This window comes from Microtus oregoni, unplaced genomic scaffold, assembly GCF_018167655.1.
Source record: "Microtus oregoni isolate MIOR12 unplaced genomic scaffold, Mior012 000024F_ref0000369, whole genome shotgun sequence".
Taxonomy (NCBI): domain Eukaryota; kingdom Metazoa; phylum Chordata; class Mammalia; order Rodentia; family Cricetidae; genus Microtus; species Microtus oregoni.
Genome location: NW_024543083.1, coordinates 31270167 through 31284014, shown reverse-complemented (window position 1 = coordinate 31284014; position 13848 = coordinate 31270167). Strand labels below are relative to the sequence as shown.

The 13848-nt window shown below is 50.3% G+C and overlaps 1 protein-coding gene across 1 annotated transcript; it reads left to right on the top strand.

Moving 5' to 3' along the window:
* The first annotated feature begins 8250 nt into the window (after window positions 1-8250).
* On the top strand, window positions 8251-9480 carry LOC121462169 (elongin-A3-like). Its single transcript, XM_041673575.1, has one exon. It carries the CDS (start codon window positions 8251-8253, stop codon window positions 9478-9480), a length of 1230 nt encoding a protein of 409 aa, XP_041529509.1.
* Window positions 9481-13848: the final 4368 nt, after the last annotated feature.

Genomic DNA, 13848 nt, shown 5'->3' with positions numbered 1-13848 from the left:
CAGTTGATGGAACACAAGTCTTGTGAACTTCAAGGTCAGCAAGGAAAAGCTCTTGCCTTAATGAGGCTCAGGTGAGGTGCCACCCTAGCCATTTTGCATTGCCCAGAAACAGGCAGGAGATGGGATTCCATCCTTTTCTTGTTCCTGCTGTGTGAGTGTGTAAATGCATGGGGGGGGGGGGCATTCCCCACTGATGACCTGACTTGCTGGAGAGTCAGCTGATGTGTGACAGACCAGAGGACTTAAAGAGGCTCCCAAGTGTTAGGGCTCAGCAGTAAGTGTGTGTGCGGCGGTGGGGGGTGGGGGTGGGGGAGAGATGGAGTGAGGGGGGCAGACTTCAGTGGCCATGGGGTTTTGGGAAGCAGGGGGAGGCAGGCAGGAGCTGAAGAGTGGGCGTGTCTAGCGGAGCTGTAAGCAGGAAAAGGGCGTGTCCAGGAGAAGCAGCCTAGGCTGCTGGTTGGTTGGGCAGGTGTGAGGACGCTTTCCCCACCCACCAGCTTCCAATAAAGGTGAGCAGAGCAGCCCTGCACAGAGGTGAAAGAGAGGCAGCTGACAGTAGGGCCAGCCCAGAGGTCCTGGGTCCTGTCCTCTGCCTGCAGAGTGCTAAGCGCGTCCCCAGGCAGGGTTCTAGAGCACTGGAGGGAGCGTGCTGCTTTCGCTTGCCCCCGAAGGTCCAGTCCCCACATTGGAGATGGAGGGGTCCGCCAAGCACCTAAAAGCCCTGCGGAAGTTGCGGGAGCGCCTGCACACAGAGACAGAGCCAGACAAACTCTACAAAACCCTGAAGGAACTCTCTTCAGTGCCCATCCTGTGCGACACCCTGGCGGAGATTGGCTTCAGGCAGACCATCGAGCTGCTGAGGAGAGAGCAGCTCCTGTTCCCCTTTGCCAAGGACTTTGCCTCCAAGTGGTCAGAGAGGTCACCCTTGGAGCGCCAGGCCGAGGCGGAGCCACAGGACCTTGCCTTGCAGATGAGACTGACAAGAGAGCAGGCACCCCGAAAGCCCGCAGCAGAGGACAAGGCGCATGAGCCTGCTGCTTCTCGGGCACGTGCGGGAGATGCCAGAGAGGTCGTGGGGGGCAGCAGGAGGAGCCCACAGAGGAACCCGGACTCGTACCCGGCCGGTTCTTTCGAGGCTTGCCTCAACTATGACTGCCCTTCTTCTTCCGGGACACTGCTTCTGGGCAAGGGGAAGAAGAGGAAACGCCCCTGGAAAGCTGAGGCCCAGAGTGGTGGAGCCAAGGTTCCTCGGAGCCAGTCTCCAAACTGCAAGGAGCAGAGTCTCCTGCCTGCCAGTCGCTTTCCAGAGCTGAGCTCCAGTCGCCAAGCCTGCTTTCCCTCGCATGGCCAGGACTCTTCTTCCTTGCAGAGCGAGCAAGAAGCCGCCCCTTGGGCCTGCAGGGTGAACTCGAAAACCCCAGTCTGTTCGGGTCGCGTCCCTGGCCCTCGTCTCCTGCCCAAACTGCACCAAGGGTGCCTTGCTAAGCCCAACTGCTCCAGCCAACCGGCAGAGGCACAAGAGGAGGTGTGCAGGCCCCAGATCTGACATGGCCAGAAGACTCAGGCCCAGGCTGAGAGGCAGACACACCTCCAGCAGCAGGAGGCCCGCGAGCTCATGCTGCAAGGCCTGAGAGAGCGCATCCAAAGGGCCCAAGCCAAGAAGAGCCAAGCTCTCCAGACCCAGATGATCCCCTTCCCTGCCCATGTCGCCAGCCAAAGCCAGCAGGCTGCCTCTGGACACGCAGGGGGAGGGGGAGCCCCCTCCAAAGAGAACAATCTTCCTGGAGCCTTGGCCCCTGGCCCACAGCAGAGGGCTCCCTGCCTGCCCTTGGGCCCCAGCAACAAGACCCAGCTGAAGAAAAGCGCCCCTCTCATGGCCAAGTCCCTCAGAGATTACAAGAACAGGTATTCTAGGAGGTGAACTGAGGATGCTCTCTGCCCCGGGATTGCTGGCAACTGCTCACTCAGGAGCAGATCTGCTCTCTCCCCTCTCTTACAACAGGCAAGCCCAATAGCCAGCTCAGGATTGCCAAATGATCCCTTGCTCCTAACTCATGGCTGCTCTCTTCCCAGAGAAGCCTGGACAGCCACCTCCAATCCCCAGGGACCCACCCAACTCCAAATCCAGCCAGGCCCCAAGAGCCAACTCAGGTTCAACCTCTTTGGGAGTGCCTTAGATCTCATAGCCAACAGACCATGGCTTCCCAGGGGAATCACTCCACTTTGGAAATTCCCCAACACCCAACTGTCTGCTAGCCAAGGACTCAAGTGCTCAAGGCCTTGGCTTCAAAGCAAAGAAAGAGGAGCCCCAAGACCTCAGACCTTTGCCTTTAGCTTCCTTTGGGACCCTTTTGCAGACAGACGCACTGAACGTCTTCATTCACACCTGCAGTGAATTTTCAATCAAGACTGGATAGATGGATGTTGATTTCAGCCTCTCCTCAACTCCCCCGCCACACCCTTCGGGAGTGGCGGCCCCACCCTTGAAAGAACTATTCCTTGACCTGGGACACTTCACAGCCAGCCTCTTGCTGGCCTTGGACATGACTCAGTCCCCTCAGCTTTGACACCTTAGACATTTTTCCATGTCGCCATACAAGCCGTGTCGACTGTGAAAGCACACAACTAGCACCAGAGGGTTTTGTTTGAACACACGTGTGGATGTAGGATTGGGGCAGTCCTCTTCTTATGCAAAGGGGCTCCTATACCTTTCTCTCTAAATATGGATATTTATTTATTTATTTATCTATCTATTTATTTATTTATTTTAAGAAGTATACATATCGTAATAAAGATTGAGTATATCGATACATAGATCCTTGGCGTCTAAGTTTATTCATAATTTCTAGATTCTGTTACATCTAGAGAGGGGAGAGAGAGAGAGAGAGAGAGAGAGAGAGAGGGGCCCAAATATAGATTTATATAAAGACAAAAATACATAGACTTTTGGACACCTAGGAACATAAATAATTGATACACAATCTATGATGAAAATTCGGCATGCAGGCATGTATGCATGCACTCCCCAAGAACCAAAAGGTAAAATTGAAAGAAGAGTGTCTAAATCTAAATAAAAACAAAGACACCGGAAATCAATGTCAAAAACAAAACTTAAAAGGAAAATGTGCATCTGTGTGTGTGCGCGTTTATTTGAATGTGCTTGTGTGTGTGTGTGTGTGTGTGTGTGTGTTTTCTATTCAGTAGACAAATAGGGAGGACATATTTTCCAAGGGTTGAGAACCCCGCAGATTGTATCCCGTTAGGGAATGATAACAGGTGTGAAGAAAACAGCCTTAGTCCCACTCTTTTGAGAAGTCCTGGATTTCAAGGTCCCAGTGTCCAAGCACTCAAAACCTGTAGAGATAAACAGAGTTGTGTTTAGCAGAGTATAACAAAGTTTTGAGAATAAGAGAAAGGAGGACAACTGGAAGATGTGATATACCGAATGGGTGGTAGAAACACTTAACGTGCCTACCTGTGTGTGTGTTTGTGTGTGTGCGCGCGCTCGAGTGTGCTTAGGAGAGACAATGAGGACAAAAGGAGAAGAGCCAGGCAGCCAGCCAGACAAGGAGGGACAAACAGAAAGAGAGAGAATGAATTGGAATAACAGGATAAATTTGGAAATAAAGAGCCACAGGTCAAGTGGGAAAGCACAATGAAAAGTGGTGGTGTCCAGGGTACTTGTATATGCACCTGCTTTAGCCATCTTTGTGCAACTGGGCTGTGGGGCAAGCATTACAAGTTGGGGGAAGAAGGAGACTGCCTGTTCTGCTTGACAGTTGATGGAACACAAGTCTTGTGAACTTCAAGGTCAGCAAGGAAAAGCTCTTGCCTTAATGAGGCTCAGGTGAGGTGCCACCCTAGCCATTTTGCATTGCCCAGAAACAGGCAGGAGATGGGATTCCATCCTTTTCTTGTTCCTGCTGTGTGAGTGTGTAAATGCATGGGGGGGGGGGGCATTCCCCACTGATGACCTGACTTGCTGGAGAGTCAGCTGATGTGTGACAGACCAGAGGACTTAAAGAGGCTCCCAAGTGTTAGGGCTCAGCAGTAAGTGTGTGTGCGGCGGTGGGGGGTGGGGGTGGGGGAGAGATGGAGTGAGGGGGGCAGACTTCAGTGGCCATGGGGTTTTGGGAAGCAGGGGGAGGCAGGCAGGAGCTGAAGAGTGGGCGTGTCTAGCGGAGCTGTAAGCAGGAAAAGGGCGTGTCCAGGAGAAGCAGCCTAGGCTGCTGGTTGGTTGGGCAGGTGTGAGGACGCTTTCCCCACCCACCAGCTTCCAATAAAGGTGAGCAGAGCAGCCCTGCACAGAGGTGAAAGAGAGGCAGCTGACAGTAGGGCCAGCCCAGAGGTCCTGGGTCCTGTCCTCTGCCTGCAGAGTGCTAAGCGCGTCCCCAGGCAGGGTTCTAGAGCACTGGAGGGAGCGTGCTGCTTTCGCTTGCCCCCGAAGGTCCAGTCCCCACATTGGAGATGGAGGGGTCCGCCAAGCACCTAAAAGCCCTGCGGAAGTTGCGGGAGCGCCTGCACACAGAGACAGAGCCAGACAAACTCTACAAAACCCTGAAGGAACTCTCTTCAGTGCCCATCCTGTGCGACACCCTGGCGGAGATTGGCTTCAGGCAGACCATCGAGCTGCTGAGGAGAGAGCAGCTCCTGTTCCCCTTTGCCAAGGACTTTGCCTCCAAGTGGTCAGAGAGGTCACCCTTGGAGCGCCAGGCCGAGGCGGAGCCACAGGACCTTGCCTTGCAGATGAGACTGACAAGAGAGCAGGCACCCCGAAAGCCCGCAGCAGAGGACAAGGCGCATGAGCCTGCTGCTTCTCGGGCACGTGCGGGAGATGCCAGAGAGGTCGTGGGGGGCAGCAGGAGGAGCCCACAGAGGAACCCGGACTCGTACCCGGCCGGTTCTTTCGAGGCTTGCCTCAACTATGACTGCCCTTCTTCTTCCGGGACACTGCTTCTGGGCAAGGGGAAGAAGAGGAAACGCCCCTGGAAAGCTGAGGCCCAGAGTGGTGGAGCCAAGGTTCCTCGGAGCCAGTCTCCAAACTGCAAGGAGCAGAGTCTCCTGCCTGCCAGTCGCTTTCCAGAGCTGAGCTCCAGTCGCCAAGCCTGCTTTCCCTCGCATGGCCAGGACTCTTCTTCCTTGCAGAGCGAGCAAGAAGCCGCCCCTTGGGCCTGCAGGGTGAACTCGAAAACCCCAGTCTGTTCGGGTCGCGTCCCTGGCCCTCGTCTCCTGCCCAAACTGCACCAAGGGTGCCTTGCTAAGCCCAACTGCTCCAGCCAACCGGCAGAGGCACAAGAGGAGGTGTGCAGGCCCCAGATCTGACATGGCCAGAAGACTCAGGCCCAGGCTGAGAGGCAGACACACCTCCAGCAGCAGGAGGCCCGCGAGCTCATGCTGCAAGGCCTGAGAGAGCGCATCCAAAGGGCCCAAGCCAAGAAGAGCCAAGCTCTCCAGACCCAGATGATCCCCTTCCCTGCCCATGTCGCCAGCCAAAGCCAGCAGGCTGCCTCTGGACACGCAGGGGGAGGGGGAGCCCCCTCCAAAGAGAACAATCTTCCTGGAGCCTTGGCCCCTGGCCCACAGCAGAGGGCTCCCTGCCTGCCCTTGGGCCCCAGCAACAAGACCCAGCTGAAGAAAAGCGCCCCTCTCATGGCCAAGTCCCTCAGAGATTACAAGAACAGGTATTCTAGGAGGTGAACTGAGGATGCTCTCTGCCCCGGGATTGCTGGCAACTGCTCACTCAGGAGCAGATCTGCTCTCTCCCCTCTCTTACAACAGGCAAGCCCAATAGCCAGCTCAGGATTGCCAAATGATCCCTTGCTCCTAACTCATGGCTGCTCTCTTCCCAGAGAAGCCTGGACAGCCACCTCCAATCCCCAGGGACCCACCCAACTCCAAATCCAGCCAGGCCCCAAGAGCCAACTCAGGTTCAACCTCTTTGGGAGTGCCTTAGATCTCATAGCCAACAGACCATGGCTTCCCAGGGGAATCACTCCACTTTGGAAATTCCCCAACACCCAACTGTCTGCTAGCCAAGGACTCAAGTGCTCAAGGCCTTGGCTTCAAAGCAAAGAAAGAGGAGCCCCAAGACCTCAGACCTTTGCCTTTAGCTTCCTTTGGGACCCTTTTGCAGACAGACGCACTGAACGTCTTCATTCACACCTGCAGTGAATTTTCAATCAAGACTGGATAGATGGATGTTGATTTCAGCCTCTCCTCAACTCCCCCGCCACACCCTTCGGGAGTGGCGGCCCCACCCTTGAAAGAACTATTCCTTGACCTGGGACACTTCACAGCCAGCCTCTTGCTGGCCTTGGACATGACTCAGTCCCCTCAGCTTTGACACCTTAGACATTTTTCCATGTCGCCATACAAGCCGTGTCGACTGTGAAAGCACACAACTAGCACCAGAGGGTTTTGTTTGAACACACGTGTGGATGTAGGATTGGGGCAGTCCTCTTCTTATGCAAAGGGGCTCCTATACCTTTCTCTCTAAATATGGATATTTATTTATTTATTTATCTATCTATTTATTTATTTATTTTAAGAAGTATACATATCGTAATAAAGATTGAGTATATCGATACATAGATCCTTGGCGTCTAAGTTTATTCATAATTTCTAGATTCTGTTACATCTAGAGAGGGGAGAGAGAGAGAGAGAGAGAGAGAGAGAGAGAGAGAGGGGCCCAAATATAGATTTATATAAAGACAAAAATACATAGACTTTTGGACACCTAGGAACATAAATAATTGATACACAATCTATGATGAAAATTCGGCATGCAGGCATGTATGCATGCACTCCCCAAGAACCAAAAGGTAAAATTGAAAGAAGAGTGTCTAAATCTAAATAAAAACAAAGACACCGGAAATCAATGTCAAAAACAAAACTTAAAAGGAAAATGTGCATCTGTGTGTGTGCGCGTTTATTTGAATGTGCTTGTGTGTGTGTGTGTGTGTGTGTGTGTGTTTTCTATTCAGTAGACAAATAGGGAGGACATATTTTCCAAGGGTTGAGAACCCCGCAGATTGTATCCCGTTAGGGAATGATAACAGGTGTGAAGAAAACAGCCTTAGTCCCACTCTTTTGAGAAGTCCTGGATTTCAAGGTCCCAGTGTCCAAGCACTCAAAACCTGTAGAGATAAACAGAGTTGTGTTTAGCAGAGTATAACAAAGTTTTGAGAATAAGAGAAAGGAGGACAACTGGAAGATGTGATGTACCGAATGGGTGGTAGAAACGCTTAACGTGTCTACCTGTGTGTGTGTTTGTGTGTGTGCGCGCGCTCGAGTGTGCTTAGGAGAGACAATGAGGACAAAAGGAGAAGAGCCAGGCAGCCAGCCAGACAAGGAGGGACAAACAGAAAGAGAGAGAATGAATTGGAATAACAGGATAAATTTGGAAATAAAGAGCCACAGGTCAAGTGGGAAAGCACAATGAAAAGTGGTGGTGTCCAGGGTACTTGTATATGCACCTGCTTTAGCCATCTTTGTGCAACTGGCCTGTGGGGCAAGCATTACAAGTTGGGGGAAGAAGGAGACTGCCTGTTCTGCTTGACAGTTGATGGAACACAAGTCTTGTGAACTTCAAGGTCAGCAAGGAAAAGCTCTTGCCTTAATGAGGCTCAGGTGAGGTGCCACCCTAGCCATTTTGCATTGCCCAGAAACAGGCAGGAGATGGGATTCCATCCTTTTCTTGTTCCTGCTGTGTGAGTGTGTAAATGCATGGGGGGGGGGGGGCATTCCGCACTGTTGATCTGACTTGCTGGAGAGTCAGCAGATGTGTGACAGACCAGAGGACTTAAAGAGGCTCCCAAGTGTTAGGGCTCAGCAGTAAGTGTGTGTGCGGCGGTGGGGGGTGGGGGTGGGGGAGAGATGGAGTGAGGGGGGCAGACTTCAGTGGCCATGGGGTTTTGGGAAGCAGGGGGAGGCAGGCAGGAGCTGAAGAGTGGGCGTGTCTAGCGGAGCTGTAAGCAGGAAAAGGGCGTGTCCAGGAGAAGCAGCCTAGGCTGCTGGTTGGTTGGGCAGGTGTGAGGACGCTTTCCCCACCCACCAGCTTCCAATAAAGGTGAGCAGAGCAGCCCTGCACAGAGGTGAAAGAGAGGCAGCTGACAGTAGGGCCAGCCCAGAGGTCCTGGGTCCTGTCCTCTGCCTGCAGAGTGCTAAGCGCGTCCCCAGGCAGGGTTCTAGAGCACTGGAGGGAGCGTGCTGCTTTCGCTTGCCCCCGAAGGTCCAGTCCCCACATTGGAGATGGAGGGGTCCGCCAAGCACCTAAAAGCCCTGCGGAAGTTGCGGGAGCGCCTGCACACAGAGACAGAGCCAGACAAACTCTACAAAACCCTGAAGGAACTCTCTTCAGTGCCCATCCTGTGCGACACCCTGGCGGAGATTGGCTTCAGGCAGACCATCGAGCTGCTGAGGAGAGAGCAGCTCCTGTTCCCCTTTGCCAAGGACTTTGCCTCCAAGTGGTCAGAGAGGTCACCCTTGGAGCGCCAGGCCGAGGCGGAGCCACAGGACCTTGCCTTGCAGATGAGACTGACAAGAGAGCAGGCACCCCGAAAGCCCGCAGCAGAGGACAAGGCGCATGAGCCTGCTGCTTCTCGGGCACGTGCGGGAGATGCCAGAGAGGTCGTGGGGGGCAGCAGGAGGAGCCCACAGAGGAACCCGGACTCGTACCCGGCCGGTTCTTTCGAGGCTTGCCTCAACTATGACTGCCCTTCTTCTTCCGGGACACTGCGTCTGGGCAAGGGGAAGAAGAGGAAACGCCCTTGGAAAGCTCAGGCCCAGAGTGGTGGAGCCAAGGTTCCTCGGAGCCAGTCTCCAAACTGCAAGGAGCAGAGTCTCCTGCCTGCCAGTCGCTTTCCAGAGCTGAGCTCCAGTCGCCAAGCCTGCTTTCCCTCGCATGGCCAGGACTCTTCTTCCTTGCAGAGCAAGCAAGAAGCCGCCCCTTGGGCCTGCAGGGTGAACTCGAAAACCCCAGTCTGTTCGGGTCGCGTCCCTGGCCCTCGTCTCCTGCCCAAACTGCACCAAGTGTGCCTTGCTAAGCCCAACTGCTCCAGCCAACCGGCAGAGGCACAAGAGGAGGTGTGCAGGCCCCAGATCTGCCATGGCCAGAAGACTCAGGCCCAGGCTGAGAGGCAGACACACCTCCAGCAGCAGGAGGCCCGCGAGCTCATGCTGCAAGGCCTGAGAGAGCGCATCCAAAGGGCCCAAGCCAAGAAGAGCCAAGCTCTCCAGACCCAGATGATCCCCTTCCCTGCCCATGTCGCCAGCCAAAGCCAGCAGGCTGCCTCTGGACACGCAGGGGGAGGGGGAGCCCCCTCCAAAGAGAACAATCTTCCTGGAGCCTTGGCCCCTGGCCCACAGCAGAGGGCTCCCTGCCTGCCCTTGGGCCCCAGCAACAAGACCCAGCTGAAGAAAAGCGCCCCTCTCATGGCCAAGTCCCTCAGAGATTACAAGAACAGGTATTCTAGGAGGTGAACTGAGGATGCTCTCTGCCCCGGGATTGCTGGCAACTGCTCACTCAGGAGCAGATCTGCTCTCTCCCCTCTCTTACAACAGGCAAGCCCAATAGCCAGCTCAGGATTGCCAAATGATCCCTTGGTCCTAACTCATGGCTGCTCTCTTCCCAGAGAAGCCTGGACAGCCACCTCCAATCCCCAGGGACCCACCCAACTCCAAATCCAGCCAGGCCCCAAGAGCCAACTCAGGTTCAACCTCTTTGGGAGTGCCTTAGACCACATAGACAACAGACCATGGCTTCCCAGGGGAATCACTCCACTTTGGAAATTCCCCAACACCCAACTGTCTGCTAGCCAAGGACTCAAGTGCTCAAGGCCTTGGCTTCAAAGCAAAGAAAAAGGAGCCCCAAGACCTCAGACCTTTGCCTTTAGCTTCCTTTGGGACCCTTTTGCAGACAGACGCACTGAACGTCTTCATTCACACCTGCAGTGAATTTTCAATCAAGACTGGATAGATGGATGTTGATTTCAGCCTCTCCTCAACTCCGCTGCCACACCCTTAAGGAGTGCCGGCCCCACCCTTGAAAGAACTATTCCTTGACCTGGGAAACTTCACAGCCAGCCTCTTGCTGGCCTTGGACATGACTCCTTCCCCTCAGCTTTCACACCTTAGACATTTTTCCCTGTCGCCATACAAGACGTGTCGACTGTGAAAGCACACAACTAGCACCAGAGGGTTTTGTTTGAACACACGTGTGGATGTAGGATTGGGGCAGTCCTCTTCTTATGCAAATGGGCTCCCATACCTTTCTCTCTAAATATGGATATTTATTTATTTATCTATCTATCTATTTATTTATTTATTTTAAGAAGTATACATATCATAATAAAGATTGAGTATATCGATACATAGATCCTTGGCGTCTAAGTTTATTCATAATTTCTAGATTCTGTTACATGTAGAGAGGGGGGAGAGAGAGAGAGAGAGAGGCCCAAATATAGATTTATATGAAGACAAAAATACATAGACTTTTGGACACCTAGGAACATAAATAATTGATACACAATCTATGATGGAAATTCGGTATGCAGGCACGTATGCATGCACTCCCTAAGAACCAAAACGTAAAATTGAAAGAAGAGTGTCTAAATCTAAATAAAAACAAAGACACCAGAAATCAATGTCAAAAACAAAACTTAAAAGGAAAATGTGCATCTGTGTGTGTGTGCGTTTATTTGAATGTACTTGTGTGTGTGTGTGTGTGTGTGTGTGTGTGTGTGTTTACTATTCAGTCGACAAATAGGGAGGACATATTTTCCAAGGGTTGAGAGACCCCGCAGATTGTATCCCGTTAGGGAATGATAACAGGTGTGAAGAAAACAGCCTTAGTCCCACTCTTTTGAGAAGTCCTGGATTTCAAGGTCCCAGTGTCCAAGCACTCAAAACCTGTAGAGATAAACAGAGTTGTGAGAGTTGTGTTTAGCAGAGTATAATAAAGTTTTGAGAGTAAAAAAAGGAGGACAACTCGAAGATGTGATGTCCCAAATGGGTGGTAGAGACGCTTAAAAAACATACTCTGTCCAATTTAGAGGTCATTGATGGCTAAATCTGTTCTATTGTGTATCTGAAATCTTTTTCTGATCACTGTTTTAAATTTTTAAGTGTCATGGCAGGGAGCAGAGTGGCTCTGTGCCTGTTTGTCCACCTTGCTTGACTTTCCAACATGACAGAGGTCAATTTACCACTTGCTCTGTGAACCATGCTTATCACCCCAATCTTTGAAACAGTTGCCCCACACCATCACCAAGTAACTTGCAGCATGCTGCCCACTAACCCCATTGAAATACTCCATAGTAAGGCCTCCTTAAAGAACCAGAACCACTTGTGCTACGAGCACTAAGCAGAATCCTGTTTTTAATTTTAAAGAATCTCACCCCTGTTTGCACCAGCAAACCGTGTCCATAAAAAAAAATTCAGCTATAAAGAAGGCATGTTTGGCTCCATTTTTGTGGGACTAAAATTCCTTTTTTTTCTTAAGCTTTTTCAGTCTTATGTCAATCCGTGCTTAGACAGTGGGCATCATTTGTAAACAGAGACTTCTTTTCATTTCCTGACCACCCAGACCTAAATATTCACACAAAACTATATTAATTACAATACTGTTTTGCTGATGACTCAGGCATATTTCTAGCTCAATTTTATCTCTTAAATTAACCTATTTCTGTCATTTTATATTTTACGATGAGGCTTCCGGCTTCTTATGTCTTGCTTCTCAGGCAGCTACATGGCATCTCCTTGATTTGGGCTTCTTTCCTCCTCTGTCTCTGCTTAGATTTCCTGCCTTGTTACATTCTGCTGCACCATAGGCCAAACCAGCTTCTTTATTAACCAGTGGTAATCAAAGTCCGTATGTTTATAGCATACGGAGGGGAATCCAACATCAATATTCATCTGGATGCATGTATATTTTGAGAGTGTAGGCAATGACTCTATGTAGGTGAAGTTATAAGCAGTTGATATGTGTTGATATGGATGAAATCAATGGCTATCTGTAGATGACAATAGAGCCTCAGGCTTTATGTAGGTGAGGATTTAGATGCTTGTTATGTGTAGCTGGGCTAGTTGATGCTTGTTATGTGTAGGTGAGGATGTAAACATTGGTTATGTGTAGCTGAGGATATAGATGCTGTTTAGGTGTAGGTGAGGATGTAGATGCTGGCTAATTACATGTGAGGAAGAAGATCATATTGAGAGTGCCATCTTTTTTTTCGCAATATATAAACAATTTCCCCAGAGAATATGAGAATAAACACAGACAAGGTATGCATTGAAATGATTTAATGCAATTTGTAGCTTTTACAATGCTCTTAGTTTTGCTGATCCAAGCTCATCTGCCTCAGAGTTATCTGATTTGCAAGAAGCTACTTTAAGAAAGTTAATGGCTAGCACAGACACTAATCTGTCCTGAGTACTTCATGATCAGCAAAAGGAATAGGGCCATTCTCTCAACGGTTAAAACAGGCTGACACATGACTTGAGAATTTGTTTTTTAAGCAGTGTAAATGGGTGAGTTCTGAGAAAATACTTTTTAAAAAGGTCTCCTCTTCATGAGGAGAAGTTTCAGAGTTGAGGTAGTCTCAGTTGTATCCACTCAGAGTTCTGTTCCTTTAATAACCCACCTTGCCCCCACACAGTGGCTGTTCTAACTATCTGGGAGCTGGGCTTACATACAAGACGTTGGAGCTCAAACAGCTGCCATTTTACCCAAGAATATCTTGTTTCCTGTAAATAACTGTTTTAATTCTTTTGAACAGGGAGACATGAAGATTAATTGTGACGAAACTTAATGTGAATTACTTCATAGGTGAAGAACTGATGTATTGAGAATCTTTGATGACCAAAGTGCTAGACCACTGTCACCAGAATCTGATGCATTGGTTATCTTGAAAAAAAAAAAAACAAAAACAAAACGGAGGCTTTGCTTAAAACAGGGAATACAGTTGTCAGCATAAGCCTCTTAGGAAACAGCCTCCTTTTTGCTCCTGTTTCTGTTTAGAGCATGCGTGTTTGAAGAAGAAACCAAGGAAGTGTGGCCTTTCCTGTAACTACTGGCAGAGCAATAAAGAGAGAGAATGACCTGCAGTGGAAACACACAGTGGTTACAGTGTGCGTTTCTGAAGATACTTGGTGAGATCTCGGTTTTCACAGTGCGTTCTCCATGGATACGTGTGGGGAAAAGTGAAACAGGGAAGAAATGATTGCACTGAACTCTTCTGTCACACACATACTAAAACCTTGGGGCAGGGAAAAGAAATAGTGTTACCACTGACACTAGGAAGATTATCATCTGGGCCAAGATCTAATGTGAAATACAGGCTAGAGCTGTACCCAGAAACTACTAACTGATAGAGCTCTGTGTACATGGCAGTTTGAGTCTCTCCAGACTATGAGCAGAGCACAGATGCTCAATGTCAATGTGACATCACACGCATGGTACAGTGAACTGATCTACAAATAATCTGAAGGCTTGATGAGGGAGTAGTCAAATGTGGGAATTCTCACAATCTAGAGAAATTCCCTAAAACCAATGATGTTGCTAAAGGCCCCACCTGTACCTGCGGTGCCCTGTATCACACTTGGGCCTCAGAAAGACTAGCATAAATCAACAGAACTAGCAATTTCTCCTTCCAAAGTTCTAACATATAATGCTCTAATGGCTTGTGGTGTTTGCACAATAATCTTTGCACATTTTATGGATTCAGTGATGTCATCCTGGAGCAAAACTGAAAGACAGGGCTGTGGAATGACAAGGATTGTTACAGAACCCATTTTAGTTAGGATCCAGGCAGCTTTCTTCAGTGACACTGAGCAGTCTATACAAAAAAG

What these genes read in the sequence shown, in the direction of transcription:
- LOC121462169 (XM_041673575.1), top strand. Translation starts at nt 8,251, where the DNA reads ATGGAGGGGTCCGCCAAGCACCTAAAAGCCCTGCGGAAGTTGCGGGAG.